The sequence below is a fragment of the Scylla paramamosain genome, chromosome 19 (assembly GCF_035594125.1).
Source record: "Scylla paramamosain isolate STU-SP2022 chromosome 19, ASM3559412v1, whole genome shotgun sequence".
NCBI lineage: Eukaryota > Metazoa > Arthropoda > Malacostraca > Decapoda > Portunidae > Scylla > Scylla paramamosain.
Window position 1 is genome coordinate 12,664,555 of NC_087169.1, and position 22,670 is coordinate 12,687,224.

General features: G+C 46.9%; 1 protein-coding gene across 1 annotated transcript in view; it reads right to left on the reverse strand.

Moving 5' to 3' along the window:
- The window catches only part of LOC135109647 (titin-like), a 34,001-nt gene extending 11,690 nt beyond the window's left edge, over positions 1 to 22,311 (reverse strand). Inside the window, exons 1-9 of the mRNA XM_064021157.1 lie at positions 20,741 to 22,311; positions 18,358 to 18,444; positions 17,803 to 18,038; positions 17,264 to 17,395; positions 16,965 to 17,147; positions 16,678 to 16,833; positions 16,371 to 16,507; positions 16,012 to 16,123; positions 4 to 15,481 (exon numbers count right to left, since the gene is read on the reverse strand). Of these exons, the coding sequence (XP_063877227.1) occupies positions 4 to 15,481; positions 16,012 to 16,123; positions 16,371 to 16,507; positions 16,678 to 16,833; positions 16,965 to 17,147; positions 17,264 to 17,395; positions 17,803 to 18,038; positions 18,358 to 18,444; positions 20,741 to 20,792 (16,573 nt within the window). The 5' untranslated portion in view covers positions 20,793 to 22,311. The remainder of the gene's footprint in view (positions 1 to 3; positions 15,482 to 16,011; positions 16,124 to 16,370; positions 16,508 to 16,677; positions 16,834 to 16,964; positions 17,148 to 17,263; positions 17,396 to 17,802; positions 18,039 to 18,357; positions 18,445 to 20,740) is intronic.
- Between the last annotated feature and the right edge of the window lie 359 nt (positions 22,312 to 22,670).

Sequence of the window (22,670 nt, forward strand, 5' to 3'; positions counted from 1 at the left end):
CACCTGTCACCAGCACCGTCTTGGTAGCATCGATAACATCCATGGAGCTGGCCAGGCGTCGCAGGCCACCACTCTGAAAAAAGGTCAACTGTTCCTTGGTGAGCTCCCCTGCACAGTCCCCGTCGTCGTCACTGCGTCTGTCATTGCTGATCTCGTCTGTGAGTCCCTCGACGCCGTCTGGGTGAGTATCACCACTACTACCACAATGGACAAGAGTCTTTGTTATCTCGCGTATCTCTCCTTCACCAGAGTCCAACACATCCCTCCCAACCGCATGTTTATTATCTTTTAGGGGCTCATCAAATGATTTTCTTCTCTCTTGTCGGTCGTCATCTGTGGCAGACTCTGTTTCGTCATATGCGGTTCCGTCATTTGAAGTCTTAGAATGAAAGGTGCTGAGAGACGTTACGTTGCTAAGGACACCCATGACCTGCACTTCCACAATGGATGACTCCAAAATTTCCTCACACTTGGTGTCTGTCATAGATAAATTTTCATCACCTGTGTCAACTGGTGATAAAGATGCTCCTAACTCTGGGGCTTGATCAAAGTTTTCTACTTCTAGCGGTGTTGAGGAACAAAGGTTACCGCTGGTTACTAAGGCCTCCTCCTGCTTTTCAATATTCATCTCTACAGCAGACTCTTCTTTCCAACCAGGATGCTCAGATGGTAGGATGGCTGCTGCGAGCTCCACCTCAGATTGTTTGTCTTGGACGGTCTCATCTAGTCCAGGAAGGAGGAGCATTTCCATGGGAGGAGCGAAGGCGTGCTCAGTGAGGACGCTCTCTTCCCCCAGGGCAGTGATGATGTAATGACCTCTCTTAGGTTCCTCTTCTGCCACTGTGGAATCTGGTTGGCCCACACATTCTGGGGAATCAGAATGTGCCGTGTTGTCTTGGGTATGGAAGAGAAGAGTCTCCATGGGAGGAAAGAAAGAGGTTTGGTTTACTTCTTCTAAAAAGTTCACTGTGAGAGAGCGTGTTACAGATGATTCCTCGGAGAGGCCAGGACCGTGAGACGTCTTCAGGATGGGCGTCTCACCTTCAGACTTGTCAGGGAAAACTCCTGCGCACACTCTATCTTTCAGCGTATCATGAGATTCATTTGACATCCTGGTGGGTCCTGGACAGTTTAACCCTTCTCTCTCTGGATCTTCTGGTTCACTATCGCTGGCACTGGCGGGAGTCTCGGCGCCACTCCCTTCGTCTGACTCTACTTCTCTCTTGGTTTCTGAGAACCTAGCTGCAGCATCCAACTTCAGAATGCTGTCGCGCCTTTCATTGCCTTCACATCCTTTACGGCGTGGTCCCGATAACGTCCCTACGACGTAAGTGCGCCGTCCATACGTCATGGTCTTCTGAGTTGCTTCATCCTCACTGTCGCTAGAAGATTCTAAAACCACTGCCTGGGTGCGCGTGAATTTCTGCATTGGAATGGGTCTCTCTTCGGTGCCCTGAGGCGGCGGCTCCTGCTCCTCTTGCATTGTCCAGCACGATGCGCTGCCATCACTCATGCCTTCAAATTTCTTGAAGAATTCAGGTGCTGTTTTCCCGACTTTCGGAGAAAAGACCTTAGGTGATGTTCCACCGCTCCTCGGAGAGTCTGATCCCCGCCCATCAGACAGTCTCAGCCTACCGAGAGATAACTTCCTTAATCTGGGAGGCCGGAGAGGCACATCTTCGTCTTCGTCCTCCGATAACTCTGGAATGGTGTGGAGCTTGGTCATGTGACTTTGGGCCGGCCTAATGAACTTTGATCTCGGCTTCTTGCCTGGTAAATCAATTTCGTCTTCATCTGTGGTAACGTCAGACTCTGACTGGGATTCGTCACTATCAGAGGTTGACATGGGACTCTTGGTGGGGCTTGGAGACAGAGGGATAATCAAAGGCCGGGTGCCCTTAATAGGGCCGATGCGCATGTCGTCATCAGAGTCCGATTCACAACTGCTCTCTTGTCCTATTTCTGTGGTCACTGTCATCAAGGGCAGCGCTTCCACGGTCTTTTTGGCACTATCCCCTTCGCTCACGACGTCCTCCTCACTCTTCTGATTTATTTCAGCAGCAGGTATTGGTGTTTTCCAGGCTGCTGCAGGTACTTCTTGCACCCCACTCACTTTATCATCTATGGGTGAATCCAAAGTAGTTTCTTCAGTCTGTCCGGTATAGGGCGAATCCGAGTGAATCTCAAGAAGCTGTTTCTCCTCTGCAAGTGTTTCTTGAACCTTAGAAATTTTTTCAATGAGCATGTCTGTGTCAAGAGCGTCGTATGTCTCTTCATGCGAATCCTGACATATGCTATTCCAAGGAGTGCTGGTCGAGAGAAGGCCTCTTCTCATCATTTGGTCATTATTTACATTTACAGGCTTGTCACCTTGTGACTCAAGCTGAAAGATACTTGACTCCCCTTGCAAAATGTCACTGGTGTCCTTTAGATCGTTTTCTTTTTGCAGACCAACGACCTCATCACTTAGGATATCAGTGGCTTCTTCGGCCTCCTTCATGATGCTGGATGTGTCCCCCTGGAAAATGTGTATAGTCTCCTCCTTCATGATGCTGATTGTCTCCTGCACAATGTGTATAGTCTTCTTCTGGATGTCGGTTGTCTCCTGTACAAGGTCCATAGCATCCTCCTGGATGTTGGTTGTCTCCTGCACAAGGCCCACATCCTTCTCCTCCTCCTGGATGTTGGTTGTCTCCTGCACAAGGCCCACATCCTTCTCCTCCTCCTGGATGTTGGTTGTCTCCTGCACAAGGCCCACATCCTTCTCCTCCTCCTGGATGTTGGTTGTCTCCTGCACAAGGCCCACATCCTCCTCCTCCTCCTGGATGTTGGTTGTCTCCTGCACAAGGCCCACATCCTCCTCCTCCTCCTGGATGTTGGTTGTCTCCTGCACAAGACCCACATCTTCCTCCTCCTGGATGTTGGTTGTCTCCTGCACAAGGCCCACATCCTTCTCCTCCTGGATGTTGGTTGTCTCCTGCAAAAGGCTCACATCCTCCTCCTCCTGGATGTTGGTTGTCTCCTGCACAAGGCCCACATCCTCCTCCTCCTCCTCCTCCTCCTCCTCCTCCTCCTCCTCCTCCTCCTCCTGTATTTTGGTTGTCTCCTGCACAAGTTCCACAGCATCCTCCTCCTGCATGTTGGTTGTCTCCTGCACAAGTTCTACAGCATCCTTCTGGATGTTGGTCGTTTCCTGCACAAGGTCCACAGCATCCTCCTCCTGGATGTTGGTCGTTTCCTGCACAAGGTCCACAGCATCCTCCTCCTGCATGTTGGTTGTCTCCTGCACGAGGTTTGCAGCATCTTCCTCTCGTATATTGGTAATCTCCTTTTCCACAAAGTCTGTGGCTTCCTCCCTCTGGATGTCGATGGTCTCCTGCACAATATCTACAGCTTCCTCCTTGAGGATGTTGGTGGCATTTTCCTGCAGAGGCACTACAGTCTTCTCTTCCAAGACGTCAGTGGTCTCCTTCATGAGATCAATGATGTTCTCTGTAATAATGTTCTTAGTTTCTTCGTTACCCACAGTTACCTCTTTGGAAAAGTTACTTGTTTTTTCTTCGAGAAGTTCAGCAGTAGTGTCCACACCAATAGCTTCTTCATGACAGGATGAATTCGATGCGTGCTGGGAGGAGAGACTAACCACTTGTTCCTCATTACATTCTGCTGCAATACATGCTAAAGCGTTGCCATCATCTGGTAATCTCCCAAGAATGTTCGTTTTTGATTCGTGGTATTCATCTGTTTCAGAATAAGAAGTATCACTCAAGTATCTGTCTTCGCCGACTTCGTTAGTGGAATGGAGTCCTAGACATTCCATGGAAAGAGGAGGTGCTACAGCAGTCTCTGTCATTGGTAGAATATAGTGAAGAGTTGATGGGGCAGACTCATTGGAAGCGGGAGGCCCAGCAAGAGGTTGACTTCTGAAGGAGTCAGGAGGGAGGTCCGGAATTTCCTCAGGAGTGAGGTCAGGAAGTGACGGCCCGACTGAGGCATGTTCAGAAGCTGTCTCGTAAGTTAGGCTTGTTAGGGTGTCGCTGGCCTCTTGAGGAGTGTCCTGTAAAGCTGTGTGTACAACTCCAGTGAGGGGCAGAGATTTTGGCGGCTGCACAAAAAGAACAGACTCGGACAAACTTTGTGTTGTGTCATTCTGAGCCAAAAGACTCGATGAATCATGCTGTTCCCCTGGTTCATGGGCTGAATCATTTGTGTCAAGAGGAGGTAGAGAGTCATTCTCGCGGGATACTGACTGCGAGACACTCTCAGTGAAAAACATACTAAGTGGCGAAGGTGATCGAGAACGAATGTAATCAGAGATAGCTGTGAACATGAGCCACGGTGAACCTCGATGCTCCTCCAAGTCCTCGACATGATGGTCAAGGGGACCGAGGGGAGTTTCAGTATCGAGTGGTAAAGGTGCTACCAACTCAGACTCCAGACTTGGATTGCTGCTGTAATCTAGATCCATGAGTTCAGGTTCTTCTTGTGAATCGTCCTCCAGGAAGAAAGGCGGGTTGAGTGTTGGGATATTGAGTTTTGGTTTCTCAGTCTCGGATGCTTCCTCTTTGGTATTTCCCTCAGTAATACGTTGATTAGAAAGAAACTCTAACGCTACGTCATCCTGAAGAGAAATGTATGTGTTGGCATCAACACTTGTGTCATCAAGGGCCACTTCGTCGCTCTCTGAGGTGGTGGTGGCGGTAGCTATTTCGTCAGAATCCTGCTGCTCGCTCTCTGAGGTAGGAGGACGAACCACCAGCCCGGGGATGGCAAAGCAGGGCGTCGTACTTCCTGCTGGATTGAAAGACACAACTGGAGACAAGTGAATTGTTGAAACTGGAACTTCATTAGTTTTTGTTTGTTTCGTTTCGACATCTTCCAGAACATTTGTAGATGTTTCTGGTTCTTTCAGAACACATAATGGCGTTTTTGATTGTCCTTTGATGTCTGTTGGCTCTGGCCCTCCCATGGAATCTGTTGATGTTTCTGGTACTGGCAGAAGCTCTGGTTCTTCTCCCAGAGGGTCCATTGATTCTCTCCGAGGATCTGTCAATGTGCCCAGTTTTCCCAGAGGATCTGTTGATGTCCCCAGTTCTTCCAGAAGTTCTGTCGATGTCTCTGGTTCTAACAAAAGGTCTGTTAACGTCTCTGGTTCTCTCAGGAAGTTTCTTGATATTTCTAGTTCTTCCGAAAGTTGTAATGAAATTTCTGACTCTTGCAAATGCCCTGATGATGTCTCTGGTTCTTCCAGAAGATCTGTTGATGTCTGTGATCCTCCCAGAAGGTCTGTTGATGTCACTGTTTCTCTCAGAAGGTCTGTTGATATCTCAGGTTCTCTAAGAAGGTTTGCTGGTGTCTCTGGTTCTTCCAGAAGTTCTGTTGTTGTCTCTGGTTCTTGTAAGAGATCTGTTGAAGTCTCTGGTTCTCCAAAAAGATCTGTTGATGTCTCTGGTTCTCCCAGAAGATCTTTTGGTGTCTCTGGTACTCCCAGGTCTATTGATGTCTTTGCTTCTCCTAGGTCTGCTGGTGTCTCTGGTTCTCCCAGAAGGTCTGTTGGTGTCTCTGGTTCTCCCAGATGGTCTGTTAGTGTCTCTCGTTCTTTTAAGAGATCTGTTGATGTCTCTGGTTCTCCCAGAAGGTCTGTTGGTGTCTCTGGTTCTTGTAAGAGATCTTTTGATGTCTCTGGTTCCTGTAAGAGATCTGTTGATGTCTCTGGTTCTACCAGAAGGTCTGTTGATGTCCCTGGTTTTCCCAGAAGATCTGTTAATATATCTGGTTCTCTCAGAAGGTTTGTTGGTGTCTCTGGTTCTTGTAAGAAATATGTTGGTGTCTCTGCTTCTCCCAGAAGGTCTGTTGGTGTCACTGGTTCTCCCAGAGGGTCTGTTGGTATCTCTGATTCTTCCAGAAGGTTTGTTGGTATTTCTGGTTCTCCCAGAAGGTCTGTTGATATCTCTGGTTCTCCCAGAGGGTCTGTTGATGTTTCTGGTTCTCCCAGATGATTTGCTGGTGTCTCTGGTTCTCCCAGAAGGTCTGTTGGTGTCTCTGGTTCTTGTAAGAAATCTATTGATGTCTTTGGTTCTCTCAGAAGGTCTGTTGATTTCTCTGGTCCTTGTATGATATCTGTTGATGTCTCTGCTTCTTGTAAGAGATCTGCTGATGTCTTTGGTTCTTGTAAGAGATCTACTGATGTCTCTGTTTTTCCCAGATCAGTTGGTGTCACTGGTTCTACCAGAAGGTTTGTTGGTGTCTCTAGTTCTCCCAGAAGGTCTGTTGATATTTCTGGTTCTCCCAGAAGATTTTTTGGTGCCTCCGGTTCTCCCAGAAGGTCTGTTGGTGTCATTGGTTCTACCAGAAGGTCTGCTGGTGATTCTGGTTCTCCCAGAAGGTCTGTTGATATCTCTGGTTCTCCCAGAAGGTTTTTTGGTGTCTCTGGTTCTCCCAGAAGGTCTGTTGATATTTCTGGTTCTCCCAGAAGATTTTTTGGTGTCTCCGGTTCTCCCAGAAGGTCTGTTGGTGTCATTGGTTCTACCAGAAGGTCTGCTGGTGATTCTGGTTCTCCCAGAAGGTCTGTTGATATCTCTGGTTCTCCCAGAAGGTTTTTTGGTGTCTCTGGTTCTCCCAGAAGGTCTGTTGATATTTCTGGTTCTCCCAGAAGATTTTTTGGTGTCTCCGGTTCTCCCAGAAGGTCTGTTGGTGTCATTGGTTCTACTAGAAGGTCTGCTGGTGTTTCTGGTTCTCCCAGAAGGTCTGTTGATATCTCTGGTCCTCCCAGAAGGTTTTTTGGTATCTCTGGTTCTCCCAGAAGGTCTGTTGGTGTCACTGGTTCTACCAGAAGGTCTGCTGGTGTTTCTGGTTCTCCCAGAAGGTCTGTTGATATCTCTGGTTCTCCCAGAAGGTTTTTTGGTGTCTCTGGTTCTCCCAGAAGGTCTGTTTGTGTCACTGATTCTAGCAGAAGGTCTGTTGGTGTCTCTGGTTCTCCCAGAGGGTCTGTTGATATCTCTGGTTCTCCCGGAAGGTTTTCTGGTGTCTCTGGTTCTCTCAGAAGGTCTGTTGATGTCTCTGGTTCTCCCAGAAAGTCTGTTGGTGTCTCTGACTCTTGTAGAGAATCTAGTGGTATCTCTGTTTTTACTAAACTATAAAAAATATGTGGTTCCGTTATAATGTCAGAAGAAATTTGTGGTTCTGTGGTAGTGTGTAGCGAAAGCACTGGTTGTCCCAGCTCCTGTGTTCTTGAAGTCTCAAGGTTGGTCTCTTGCTGTGTTAATTTCTCAATTGCCATTATGGCTTCAATTGGCTCTTTTATATATTTGGGACATTCGTGTACTTCAGCAACGATTTCTGACGTTCCCTCTTTCCTAGGGTTTACATTTTGGTTCTCTGACCAAGAAAGCGAATCATCGTCCATACTGAAGAATACAGACTCTCCGAGTTTCATCAACGCTGTGCGATGTCCAGTAGGTTGGCTGCTGTGCTTTGTGTCTTTGCTTTCTGGCAAGTCTTCTAGAGCGTCCTCGAAAACTGGTCGGAAGTCCTCATCGTTATCTGAGTCTTCTGCCAAGCTTCGCTGAGGCAGGTCAGGTTCTATTGAGGCCACAACACCTGACTTTCGATCCACTGTCTCAGATGAATCCTCATTATGCTGTGTCATCTCCAAAGCTGCTTTATCAACTACGTGTTGAGTTATTTTGATCATTGATTCTTGTGAGGGTTCGGTAATATCTGAGGACATAATCAGCTGTTCAGGAATGCTTGACTCCTGTGGTAACAGGTCAGCTAAATCCTCTGAAGCAATCATTTGCTCCACGATTGGTAATCTCCGCAACTCTGCTTGCGACCTTTGCAACTCTTGAGTAGTTTCTTTAGTTTCTTGCAATTGTTCAACAGACTCATGCACCTGTTCAACAGGCTCTTCCAATTCTTGCATCTGTTCACCAGTCTCTTCTGGTTTTGGCAGTTGTTCAGAAGGTTTTCCTAGTTCTTGCGACTGTTCTTGCAACCGTTCATTAGATTCTTCTGGTTCTAACAGCTGTTCAACAACTTTCGACTCTTCCAGCTGGTCATTAGACTCCTGTAGCGGTTCAAAAACTCTTCCTTGTTCTTGCGAGTGTTCAACAGTTTCATCTAATTCTTGCAATGGTTCAATTGGTTCCTGTAGCTGTTCAACAACTTCTGTTTCATGCAGCAGCTGAACTAACTCCTGCAGATGTTCAGCAATTTCTTCTGATTCTTGCATTTGTTCAGTAAGTTCCTGCAGCTGTTTAAAAACTTTTTCCTGATCTTGCAGCTGTTCAACAATTTCTTCAGATTTCTGAAGCTGTTCAGTAGACACCAATACTTGTTCAGTAACCTGTGGTTCTTGAAGCTGTCCAGCAATTTCTTCCCCTGCTTCTTGTAGCCGCTCAAAAGGTTGTAGCAGCTGCTGAAGAACTTGTGGTTCTTGCATCTGTTTAAATTCCTCTGACTCTTGCAGCCATTCAACAGGCTTCTCCAACTGCTCAAGAGTTTCCCCTTGTTCTTGCAGCTGTTCAGTAATTTCTACTGACTCTTGCAGCTGTTCAGCATTTTCTACTGACTCTTGCAGCTGTTCAACACTTTCTATTGACTCTTGCAGCTGTTCAACACTTTCTATTGACTCTTGCAGCTGTTCAACAGTTTCTACTGAGTCTTGCAGCTGTTCAACAGTTTCTACTGAGTCTTGCAGCTGTTCAACACTTTCTATTGACTCTTGCAGTTGTTCAACACTTTCTACTGACTCTTGCAGCTGTTCAACACTTTCTACTGAGTCTTGCTGCTGTTCAACACTTTCTATTGACTCTTGCAGCTGTTCAACAACTTCTCCTTGTTCTTGCAGCTGTTCAACAGGCTCCTCCAGCTGTTCAAAAATTTCTCGTGGTTCTTGCAGTTGTTCAATAATTTCCTCTGGTTTTTGTAACCGTCTAATGGGCTCCTGCAGTTGTTCAACACCTTCCCTTGATTCCTGCAGCTGTTCAACAGTTTCATTTGATTCTTGCAGCTGTTCATTATGTTCCTTCAGCTGTTCAACAGTATCTTTTGGTTCCTGTAAATGTTCAACAAACTCCTGCAGCTGTTCAACAACTTCTAATTCTTGCAGATGTTCGTTAGGCTCCTCCAGCTGTTCGATAACCTCTCCTGGTTCTTGCAGCTGTTCAACACGTTCTTCTGATTTTTTAAGTTTTTCATCAGGTTCCCCTGATTCCTGCTGTTGTTCAACAGGCTCCTGCAACTGTTCAATAGGATGTTGTATTTTTTGCAGCTGTTTAATAGCCTCCGATTCCAGCAGCTGTCCAACACGTTCAGCTGGTTTCTGCAAGTGTTCAACAAGTTCTTCCGATTCTTCTTGTTGCCCAACAAATTCCTTTGGTACTTTCAGCTGTTTAACAGGTTTTTCTGGTCCTTGCAGCTGTTTAACATATTCTACCCGTTCTTGCAGCCGTTCAATAGGCCTTTGTATCTTATCAACAAGTTCTTGTTCTTTCAGACATTCCACAATTCTTTTTGATTCTTGAGGCTGTTCAACAGGTTCTCCTGGTTCCTGCAGCTGTTCAACAGGTTCTTCTGTTTCCTGCAGCTGTTCAACAGATTCTTCTGGTTGCTGCAGCTGTTCAACAGGTTCTTCTGGTTCCCGTAGCTGTTCAACAAGTTCTTCTAGTTCCTGCAGTTGTTCAACAGGTTCTTCTGGTTCCTGCATCTGTTCAACAGGTTTTTCTGGTTCTTGCAGCTGTTCAATAGGTTCTGGTTTCTCCAGCTGTTCAACAGGGTCTTCTGGTTCCTGCTGCTGTTCAACAGATTCTTCTGGTTCCTGCAGCTGTTCAACAGGTTCTTCTGGTTCCTGCAACTGTTCAACAGGTTCTTCTGGTTCCTGCAGCTGTTCAACAGGTTCTTCTGGTTCCTGCAGCTGTTCAGCACGTTCTTCTGGTTCATCCAGCTGTTCAACAGTTTTTTCCTGTTGCTGCAGCTGTTCAACAGGTTTTTCCTGTTCCTGCAGCTGTTCAACAGGTTTTTCCTGTTCCTGCAGCTGTTCAACAGGTTTTTCCTGTTCCTGCAGCTGTTCAACAAGTTCCTCTGGTTCTTGCAGCTGTTTAACGGTTTTTTCTAGTTCCTGCAGGTTTTCAATAGGTTCTTTCTGTTCCTGCAGCTGTTCAACAGATCCTTCCTGTTCCTGCAGCTGTTCAACAGGTTCTTCCTGTTCCTGAAGCTGTTCAACAGATCCTTCCTGTTCCTGCAGTTGTTTAACAGATTCTTCCTGTTCCTGCAGTTGTTTAACAGGTTCTTCCTGTTCCTGCAGCTGTTCAGCAGGGTCTTCCTGTTCCTGCAGCTGTTCAACAGATTCCTCCTGCAGTTTTTGAAAAGGTTCTTCCTGTTCCTGCAGCTGTTCAACAGATCCTTCCTGTTCCTGCAGCTGTTCAACAGATTCTTCTTGTTCCTGCAGCTGTTCAACAACACCATCTGATTTGTGCAGCTTTTCTTCTGGTACTTGCAACTGTTTAACAGGTTCTGATTTATGCAACTTTTCAACGGATTCTTGAAGCTGCTCGGTATTTATTTGTGATTCTTGCAGTAGTTCAGTATATTCTTCTGGTTCTTGCAATTCTCTCATCTGCTCTTGTGGTTCTTGCTGACTTTCACCAGATTGTCGTGAATGTTCCACAGATTTCTGAAGCTGTTCCACAGGTTCCTTCATCTGTATAACATATTCGGTTACATATTCAACAGATTCTTTTTGTTCTTGCACTTGTTCATAAGCTTCTGCCTCTTGTTGGTATTTAGTGGATTCTTTTGATTCAGACAGATCGCCTAGAGATTTTGTTCCTGTTAAGGTTTCTTCATGCGATGAAGCAACAATCTTGCCATGGCGAGGTAGCTGTTGAAGGTTGCGGGGAAGGTCCACGTCGTCAGGGGGAATAATCGGATAGTGTCGATTGAGACGCTCCACCGACTCTTGCATCTCTTTGATATCTTTTTCCATGGTCTCCAGAGCAGCCACAAGCTTGTAGGATTTCTTCTGAAGCTCTCCTTCCAGAGGCTGTGGATGCTGCACAGATTGATCTTGTTGATAAGATGTTGAGACTCCATTATCTTCTTTCTGTGTTTCTAAGACAAATTCAAGTGAAATAGAAATCTCGCGTCCCTGATCCACCTCTGATTTAGGCTGAGCTCCATCACTTGTTTCAGGTGGAAGCTGTCTCACGTTCTCATGCTCCTCATGCAAGACTGAATATTCGAGGGTCTCTGTAGTGTTTCTTTGCTGCTTGATGTCATCCTCAGGCATTGAAGGGTGTGCATCATTTAAATTGTTAAGCATTTCTTCTTTCTCTCCAAAATGTGCCTGTGGAAAAGCATTCTTCCTATCAAGAGGTGGTGAGGCTGCCGGACTGCCACTGACGATGTACCGTGTTGTTTTGTGAGGAAGGGATCTCTTGGCGGGGGTGGCGCAAGGTTGTTCAAAGACTGACCTAAGCCGCGACACTCGCCGCTCAGTTTCCAGCAGAATCATGGCAGGTCGCACGTAGCTGCTGTAGGGAATACGATCACTTTTGGTAGTCATCTTTATTTTATCTTGCAAGGACTTTTGCATCGAGGTAAATATATTCTGTCCTTTGGAAGTGACGGGACGTATTTTGCCCTTGTCTTCAACTTCCTTAACGTCTTGCGTCACTGTCTCATTAGGCACGTCTTCGCCTGAGCTGCCAGACTTTGCGTCAACTCGAAGCTGATTCAGAAGGTCCATGTCTGGAGATAATTTGGGCAACACTCCAGTGACAGCCTTAGGTTTGTCTCCCCCACTGAGACTCTCCACCTCTTCCTCTGTTTCATGAATAGGGCTTTCAGTAACATGAACTTTCTGGTTGCCGTTTAAAGCTACAGGTTGTTCAATATTTTCCCTCTGAGACACCTCCCTGCAGGAACCTCCTTTATTGTGGATTGGCGTCTCTTCTCTCTGCAGGAACGATATTTCATTTATAGACCTCGATTCAAACAACGTCCTGAACTTAGAGACCGAACCCTTGACGATGCGCCGTGGTTCAGGGGAGACAGGAGTCGAGATTTCTGGTACGAGTTTCTCTTCCAAAGACGAGAATGGCGTTTCTTCTGTAGTGATATGAATTCCGGCAGCAGGCAAAGATGCGCCATTTCCTGATATCTCCTCCTTGGGGGAATCGAGGGACGCTAGTGAGGGCTGCTCTTCGGAAAACTTGAGGAGATCTTTAAGTATGAGGCATTTTTTTTGTATAGCGAGGCTTTTTTGAGGCCTAATCTTGTCCCTCCCTGCGCCCTGCTTGCTATTGTTACTCGAGAACCCTGCTGTGAAGAAGTCAAAGTTCTTCTCAGATGGTGGCTCAGAAGGACTCTTAAGGACTCCAGTAGTCTCTAGATGTGAAGGCAGGACCTCTCTTGTGACCTGTGGCTGAGGTCCAGCTGTGGCGTCCGGCGGTTCTCTTATCTGCGCCAAAGCTTCAGGCTGAGGCACACTCTCCACAGTGTCTGGGGCTTGCTGGAGTGCCATTGTTTGTGGTGAATCTGTCTTTTGTGGTGAAATTATTGAATTAGATAATTCTACGGTGATCCCTTGTAGTCGTTGTGTTATATGTGACTCATTCGTTATCTCTGTAAGTTCTTGCGCTACTTGTTCCATTGTTTGTTCTATTATCTGTCCAAACTGTTCTTCTATCTGTTGTTCAGGTTCTGATTCCGTTATTTGTTCAAGCTGTTCTTCTGTTACCTGTTGGGATTCCTTGTCTGTTATATATTCAGATTCTTCTCTTACCTCTTCAGGTTCTGTTAACCATTCAGGTTTATCTGTTGGCTGTTCAGCTTCCTCTGTAACCGGTTCAGGTTCTGTTAACTGTTCAGGTTCATCTGTTACCTGTCGAGGCTCTTCTGTCACCTGTGCAAGTTCTGTTACCTGCTCAGGTTTTTCTACTGTCTGTTCAAGTTCTTCTGTTATTTGTACAGGTTCTTCTGTTAATTGTACAGGTTCTTCTGTTACTTGTACAGGTTCTTCTGTTACTTGTACAGGTTCTTCTGTTACTTGTACAGGTTCTTCTGTTAATTGTACAGGTTCTTCTGTTACTTGTACAGGTTCTTCTGTTACTTGTACAGGTTCTTCTGTTAATTGTACAGGTTCTTCTGTTACTTGTACAGGTTCTTCTGTTACTTGTACAGGTTCTTCTGTTACTTGTACAGGTTCTTCTGTTACTTGTACATGTTCTTCTGTTAATTGTACAGGTTCTTCTGTTACTTGTACAGGTTTTCCTGTTACTTGTACAGGTTCTTCTGTTACTTGTACAGGTTCTTCTGTTATCTGTACAGGTTTTCCTGTTACTTGTACAGGTTTTTCTGTTACTTGTACAGGTTCTTCTGTTACCTGTGTATTTTTTTTTCTTCCCTGCTCTGGTTCATCTGTTATTTGTTCAGGCTCTTTTGTTAATTGTTCAAGTTCTTGTGTTACATGTTCAGGCTTTTGTGTTACATGTTCAAGTTCTTGTATTACATGTTCAGGTTCTTGTGTTACATGTTCAGGATCTTGTGTCAAATGTTTAGGTTCTATCATCTGTTCACGTTCTTTTGTCACTTCCTCAGATTCTTCTTCCGTTATCTCTTTGGTTTCCTGTCCTGTTACCTGTTCGGGTTTGTCTGTTGTCTGTGCAGGCTCTTCTATCAGCCGTTCATGCTCTCCTGTTAATTGTACGGATTCTTGTGATATAGATTCGCCTTCAGTCTTCAGAGTGCTATTAGTTACCTGCTGGGGCTCAGTGGTCTGTGCAAAAGGATTCACGGGTGAGGCTTCCTCCATTTTTCCTTGCGAATCTTGTGGTGACCATAACAGATCTTTGCGCGGGAGGACTTCAGTACTGTGCTGTGGGCTGTTTGTGATCTGAGGATGGTCATGTTTATTTTCATCTTCCGATTCTGAAGCTTCAAGGTCGTCGCTACCCTCCAAAGGCTGAAGGAGCATGAAGACGTCCTGCAGTGGCTTTAATCCATTTTGGAGTCCTTTCTTTGATTCATCCATTATACCCAAATCTCCCGGCCACCTGGAGACTAGATCTTCCGCCGTGCTCGCCGCCGCCTCCCACTCCTCGCCATCACCATCAGAGACGTCTCCTTGACATGAAGTTTTGTCTTCTGTATCGAAATAGTCCTCGTACCTCTTCTGTAGTTCTTCGGTCATGTCTTCCACCATGGAGTTGGGCTCCGTCACCTCGTCGATGGTCTGCAAGTAGTTCATGATGGAGGAATCTCTGTCTAGCTCAGGTAGCAGCTGGCTGCCATTGTCATCAGGAACTCTCTCTGCCAGTGTGTCCTCCTGTGGCACCACCACCACTTCAGGGATGATCAGAGTCACAGGAGAGATGGAGTCCTCAAAAGAATTTTCTTCAAGTTCCGAGACATCTATAATCTTTGCCTCTTCACCGTCATGTTCTGTGGCGACCACGTGGTCGCCGCTCCCTTGTCTGACAAGCACTGCCCCCCACTCCTCTACAACAGATTCTAGAATTTCATCGTCCACAATACTGTTTTGCTCTTCCTCCTCACCTGACAAGTCGTGGGAGTAAGAGGACTCTGAGGTGTCACTGAAACCGTAGCCAAGGATCCGCGAGGCCACCCGCACCGCCTTGAGCGCTTCCTTCCTGGGGCTGTGCTCGATGATGAAGTCACACATGTTCATGATTATGGTGCAGATGTGGTCATAATCTTTCGTTACTACCCTGAATGCTCCTTTCAGCCTCTTCCGCCGTCTCCTGCGAGATTTACGGTCTGCGTTTCCCTTGGGCTTTGATATTTGGCGTAAAGCAGCAGGATAACTATTATTCACTTCCGTCACTGGCGTGGACGTTACCTCCTTTGTTAACATGCATGTTGCCTCTTCCGCTGCCGCTGGCGCCGCCTTTGTCACTGTTGTGGGCGCCGCCTCTTCTGCTGCCGAGAGAGCCGCCTCCGTCACTGGTCCTGCTGTGTGTGTGGTGGTCGTTGCATCAAGTGGTTCCTGTATATGGCTGCCTGTGCCTTGTGGTGACTCTGCCAGAGGTTCGCAGTTTTCCGCGGAACAAATCGGAAAGTCGCTTGTCTCCCTGTGGTGGTCGTGGCAGTCAGGGTCAACTAATATATCAGTTGGCGTAAGTTCTGTCTTGTTTGTGAGCATCAATATTTCAGGAGTATCAGAACTCTGTGGCGTGGCCTCAAGAGTGGGCATCTCTGACGCCACCTCCTTTACTGCCTCCCCATCCACTCCCTCAATACTATTTGCAATATTTTCTTGAAGATATGAGTTGTGGTCACAGTCTCCTTCTTGCACAGATTCCTCTTCCTCCTTTGTCTTTTCCTCAATGGGCCCAACTGAGACGCCAACTTCCCATTGCAGGGAGAGGCGCCGGGAAGGCGGGGCCGAAGAGGCCTCCCGAGGAGCGAAATCATCCAGGTCCAGACTCTCCGCGGACTTCCTCATGTGCTGGAGTGCCTGAAAGTTACAAGAAATTTTAAATAACATCCAAAAGGTTTGTTGTGACTGATGGGATAAGATAAATAAATAAAGCGATAATGTCAGCACAGGAAATGGATTTACGACCGAGTCGTCTGCGCATCTTTCCTGATGTTCGACCAGAACCTGGGCATTTTTCTGCGGCCGTTAAGAGGCCGCAGATCACTTGCATGCTGCCGTCAGCCTTTCTTACTGTTAGTGCATCGAGGAGCACCTGGAGGAGGGGACGACAAGAGTCCCTACACGCTTCACTTTAAGGAAGAATCCTTCCTAAGCCACGACAGCCAGAGGATGCAAGCCTTCATGAGGTAAGCCAGCAAGCCGACCACCTAAGCCTCCAGGAGCAGGTCTATAGGCGCAATTAGCTCGACACAAAAGTGAAAAAATAAATAAATAAATAAATGTAATATATATATATATATATATATATATATATATATATATATATATATATATATATATATATATATATATATATATATATATATATATATATATTACACACTGACCTCGCGGGCCCTGGAGGAGCGGTCGATGCACTCAGAGCCGCGCAGTACCACGTGGTGGTCACCAATGTGCAACACTCGCCGCACCACTCGGCGCCGCAGGATGCTGAGGAACCTGCAACACAACGTGCATAAAGGCCCAGACGATCAAAGCCACGCGACGACTAGCAGTGGATTACAGGACAGGCTTGAACCTAATGGTATCATTATATGAACCAACTCGTAGCTTCCTAAAATTGATCCTCATGGCAGATGCCCTCACAGCAACCATATTATCTACATCCAACTCTCAAGCACAGCTAGCAACTCTACTGTCAACAGTCAGCACACAGCATCAAACACAACCAGTCATCGGCTAATACCTGCGCGCCCCAGCCTGTTCCCGACTCGTCAAGGCGGACTCCTTGTCAGGGGGCACCAATATACCCTCGTATTCCGACTCGGAGTCACTATCCCAGACGTGTCGAATGAGTTGCCACTTGCGGGCCGGTGAAGAGTGCTGGGGTACGGGAGGGAAGAGCAATGGCTGAGACACAACCCGACAAAATGGGAACCGAGTCAGCTTGTCTAACACGAGTCAAACATAAGGAGCGAGACGAGGGATCTGTTGACCCGAGTGACTGTCCTCAGTAATTCAACGACAACAGATAGTGTGAAAAACTGGCCTACCTGCGACTCGTCCACGTGGACAGTGTAAGGTGAGCTGAGGATGTGTTGTCCATATATGGAGAGCACCAGCGTATACCGCGTTTGCTGCATGGGGAGCCACGCTACTCGCACCTTGCACCCCTGCACGTCACACTCCAGAGGCACTTGTTGGTGTGCCTGCAAAACCATCGAAGAGAGGAATCCAGTCATGCACTTCTTTTCACATATTCTTACCACACGTTTGTTCATCACGGGGAAGGTGAATAAAGGTCCAAGAGTTTTATGCCAATGACAAACAGGCACCTCACCTGAGATTTCACCTTTGCAGTTGTCGCCCCTGGAGACCCCGTGACGCGGCAGCAGCCGTATTCCCCCCGATCACTACACACTTCCACCACCAGGCTCCCTTCACTGCCGTTGTCCATATACAAAGTAAACCTAGCCCAGCGCCCCACCAAGCCCAGCTGTAGTCCCATGCCCCGCACCACTACCTGCAGGAAGAGATAAAGGACAATTAGAGAAAGAAAAAGAGAGAAGATCTCTGTTTCAAGATGCGCGACAAGTGATCTGTGCAACAGGTAATGAACGTGAGCAATAAGCCGGTCACCTGGTTGATCCCGAGAGTTTGTGCGACGGTGTCCTGTGTGAGGGGCGGACCCCCCAATACTTGACGCCGTAAAGCCGCATAACGCACCGCCCGCAGGAACTGTGTGAGCGCTGCACCGCTGCCTGTTGCCTCCTGCAGGAAAACCCGCGCATTTCAAGTCTTGACTCTTAAGTGAAATATGAGTGACACACAGAGAACTGAGTCACGGTGAGAGTACGAATGTCAAGACAAAATGTGCACTTTATCCTGACCTTTGCTGTCTGAATGGCAAATTTTGTGAATTTAGTGAAGTTCTCAGTTATTTCCAGGATATACTTCAGTATGAATTTCAGCCGCGAAGCGCCCATGCCATCAAGGGAGGAGGCTAAGAGGATCATGGGGATCTGGGAACCCGACTGGGCTTCTTCTTCCTCCGCTATACCCCCACCCAGAAGCCACCTACTTATGTCATACGTGTTTTTTTTTTTTTCACACCCACTTCGCCTCCTCCTCTCCTGTCCCCTCCTTCTCTCCCATCCCTCTCCGTCTCCCTCCGTCACCTCTGTCACTCCCAGGAAGGTGGCAGCGAGGCGCGAGGCGATGCGAAAGTTGATCTCTGGGTTGTTTTTCGCCAGGAGGTCAAATCTTGGACACGCCCCGGGCAGCACAGCCTCCAGCAGCCCGCAAAGCACCACGCCGTCCGCCAGGTCCCGCTGCAGATCCTCCAGAGGCTGTGACGGGACGCATCGACGCACCCACTCCGCCAGGTTCTTCTCCCTCTTCCACAGAGGCAACACTGCCGGGGAGGGGGAGTCAGGAGGTTACTGGGGAAGGTAACACAGACCTAACGGATAAATTGGATCCGCTGGCATGTTCACCGACTGAGAGACTGGCGATGAGCCCCGTGACCTACTTACTGCCTGGCAGCGCAGTAGGTCAGTAGACGGACTGACTGACTTACTGATTGACTGACTTTCATACTCTATGACTGTGACAGAGAAAATAAATTAATGACTGTAATAATCCTCACTGAGTGACTGGCTGACTGCAGACTTGTATGTGAGCAACGGACTGAATCAGGTGTGAACACAATTCCTGATAATAATGTCACTCACCTGTCCACACGTAGAGCCACGCCAGGGCCAGGTAGGAAAAGAGGCGCGTCCACACTGCCGCCCACGCCGCACACACCCACGCCCATGCTGAAACACATTGTTAGATATATCAAACCAGACCTCACTGCCCTGCCTTTACTGGTGCTGGCTGCAGCGTCACGCACGTTGGCACCAGTGTGAGGAAAGCCAGCACTCAGGTAGCCCCAAACCAGGTACTGATGATACTGATGTTGTAACTAGCGTAATGTATAACTCAAACAGTCAGTATCTAAAAAGCCTGTTGCTGTTTGAAATTCACTTATTATCACATGACCATGGTTTCCTATAGCGGATCGGGAAACGTTACCAACAGGTAGTATGAAGTCATTACCGACGGCAGTGTGGTGGTGGGTAGGTAAGCAGTGAAGGTAGTATGCTGTTATTTCTCACTATCATTGGACTCTTTTTCCTACTTTTTGTTGCCCTTGGCCAGAACCCACACTTACATGAAATCTACGTAGAACTATATTCTGAAACGCTTCTATGACGCACCCCGACTTCTCTTAAAAGGCTCTAATTGAAGTTACACGGGCTTTTAAGGAAGTTTTACGGTTCTAGTGACAGACGAACAAGATTTCTACATTATTAAGAGGAGAAGCACTATTGAGAATCCGGCTAGAAATCTCTATGGCCCATGAAAATAGTCATGGTGAGAGAGCAAAAGCGTTTCTGAATACGAGTCCTAATGTTAAACTTATCAAGGACGCCCATTCACCAGCTGTACGGGAACCACTGAGGATATCCCAGAACTCTGTCTCTGCAGTGTATTTTTTATTTTTTTTTATGTAACAGGAGCACTGGCCAAGGGCAACAGAGAGAGAGAGAGAGAGAGAGAGAGAGAGAGAGAGAGAGAGAGAGAGAGAGAGAGAGAGAGAGAGAGAGAGAGAGAGAGAGAGAGAGAGAGTCTTCAGACCTCCTTCTTGAAAGAGTTCATGTCATAGGAGGCAGGAAATACAAAAGCAGGCAGGGAGTTTCAGAGTTCACAGGAAAAACGGGATAAATGACTGAGAATACTGGTCAACTCTTGCACGGCCTGAATCAAAATACTGGTTAACTCTTGTTGAATGAGAATACTGGTTAACTCTTGCACTGCTTGAATGACTGAGAATACTGGCTAACTCTTGCTGAATGACTGAGTAACTCTTGCACTGCCTGAATGACTGAGAATACTGGTTAACTCTTGCTGAATGACTGAGAATACTGGTTAACTATTGCACTGCCTGAATGACTGAGAATACTGGTTAATTCTTGCTGAATGATTGAGAATACTGTTAACTCTTCCACTGCCTGCCATTCACTACAAGACAAACACTCAGCTCAATAAGTTCCGAATCATGGTTCTAGCAGCACCAAGCGTGGATCACCTTTGCTAGCCAGTGACATGTGATAGACACTGGTCTGAGGGACGCGAAGGCAACTAGTGAAAGGAGAGCGGGTTCAAGGGACTCGAGCTCACCTGTAATCTCCCTACTACAGGTAAAGGCTTTGGAATCCAGGTGAGTATAGGACTAGATTGTTAGGATGATAAATGAGTTAGCGACTCCCTAGTACACTTGAGAGCATGCCGTCATCGTCTCTTCCTTCCCCCTCTCCCACCCATCTTTTCCTCCCTCACTGTATCCGTTCTTCAAGCACTTGTACCTCTTCCTCCTTAGAAGATCTTATTCAGTTTAACTTCCTCCTCTTTCTCCTCCTACTCTTACTCCTCCTTTTCTTACTACTTATTTTATTTTATTTTATCCTCTCTCTCTCTCTCTCTCTCTCTCTCTCTCTCTCTCTCTCTCTCTCTCTCTCTCTCTCTCTCTCTCTCTCTCTCTCTCTCTCTCTCTCTCTCTCTCTCTGTGTGTGTGTGTGTGTGTGTGTGTGTGTGTGTGTGTGTGTGTGTGTGTGTGTGTGTGTGTGTGTGTGTGTGTGTGTGTGTGTGTGTGTGTGTGTGTGTGTGTCATACAAAAAAAATAAGCCTTAATACAGAATAATACAGAAACCTTATGCATATGTGAAAAAAAATGTCGTACAAATAATGCCACATATTATCCAGTACTAATAAAATACCTTACTTAACCACAGATGATGAGAACAGTGACGTAAGGGACTAGAAGCGGGGAGGAGAGCATCAAGGCGAGGGAAGGTAACGCACTAACAGTGGCAGATGCAGGAAGAGAGGTGGTGAAGCGAGAGAATGAAAAACTTTCTAGGGCGAGTAATGAGAGGCAAGAGGATGTTCTGTTCCGTCCTTACTTTATGTCACATAACGGAATAAAGATTAACTTATAACAAGCTGGCTTTCACCTGGTTAGTCTATGACTTTACCTGCGGCCTTACCCACCAGTCTAACTCCACTCACCTGTGGCCGTCTCCTCGGAGGAAGAACTCCTCGCTGGTGCCTCGGCGGCCATGGTAGGTGTTCAGGGGTTATGGAGGAGCTACAGGCAGGTGTTCACAACTGAGTTTTGAGGCGTCGGAACTGTAAGTCGTCTGCCTCATCGTTCTTCCAGCCTCTCTTTCTAGTCCCTACACGCCTACCCAAGTCTCCGGGGAAGGTGTGAGAGAGAAGTAGCAAGTGTTTTCTCTGCTTCACTCTTTTTCTTGTCCTGCGTGGCACTGTGTTAATCAAGCACCACCGCTCGGAGGAGCCGCGTCGCCCTCAGCCCCTCAGCTCCATGGGCTTTCCTCTTGGACACAACAAGACGGTGATCAGCTCGCCACAGTCACGCTAGAGACGTTTCTTCACAGTTACACAAGCCTGCACTGCACTACCAGGCCTCTGCGTGGGCTCCAGAAGGATAGCAATTGGATTAGATGGAGTAATTTTCACCACTTTGGGTCGTCTTAACGCTTGCTAATCTTTTGCAAGTTTTCTTTGGTTTTAGTTTGTTGCGTCCTGCTCCTCGCAATGTGGTCAGCGGTCACGCTCTCAGCATGCGTCCGCCACCACGCCCCCGTCATCACCGCGGCCGCCGCACGCCAACGCCCTGCACCGCGCCCTGGCCACGCCAAGAGTGGCTCGCGACACTCACCACCATCTTGGTCGCTGCTAAGAATGGGGGAGTATCTTTGAGAAGAAACCTTTAAGTAGCCTCCTTTTTTTCTTCCTCCTTTTTCTGTTCTTTTCTCCTTGAAAAGAAGATTATGGAAGTCGCGCTTCACTTTTCCATAAGTAACTCGTCAACGTCCCTGAGGCCTCTATGGCGGGGAGGGCAGCAGGCAGGCACTGGACTGCCGGCGAGGCGTAAGGAAGCAGCGCCACCCAGGTCACCACCACCTGCCAGAGAAGCACTTCAGTGTTGTTGCCACATGTCGCGACGAGGCTTACAATGGCTTCGTGCCCTACACACGCACACACACACACACACACACACACACACACACACCTCAACTACATCCAAACAAGCAGGCAGACACGCATAAGTGCAGGCACGTCAAGCAAACGAGGCAACAATCAAAACACGTGTTATTCACACACGGAAAACACACAAGTGGCCTCACTACGTACTTAATTCAATTTCCTGCTCACTAAATATTCTGTTTATATGCACCCCATCCCTACTTACACCGCCCCCACCGCTGGTCACATGTCAGGGTCACGGGGATCGGTGGGAGATGGGGGTCAGGGGGCGACATTCCTTCCCCCGCCAAGGTAACAACAGTTCACCAGGGGCTTCCACAAAACCACTCACTCGATCCCCACCACTTCAATCCTCCCCAACACTCTCACCCACCACACCTTTATCACCAAAACAAGCACTTGAGTGGAACAGTGAAGGGTTTAGAAAATGCAACTGGAAACAGACAGCAACAGATGATGATCAGGAGGAGAGGAGAGAAGAAGGAGGAGGAGGAGGAGGAGAAGGAAGCGTAACATTACACAAGGTAATTTTTGTTAGCCTATGACGAAGAACATGATCTGCTTAAGAGGAGGAGGAGGAGGAGGTAGAAGAAGAAGAAGAAGAAGAAGAAGAAGAAGAAGAAGAAGAAGAAGAAGAAGAAGAAGAAGAAGAAGAAGAAGAAGAAGAAGAAGAAGAAGAAGTTGAAGAAGAAAAAGAAGAAGAAGAAAAAAAGAAGAGGAGGAGGAGGAGGAGGAGGAAACCGAAAAATAATGCACACAAATAATATATATATATATATATATATATATATATATATATATATATATATATATATATATATATATATATATATATATATATATATATATATATATATATATATATATATATATATATATATATATATATATATATATATATATAAACAGATAATTAAGAGGAGAGTTT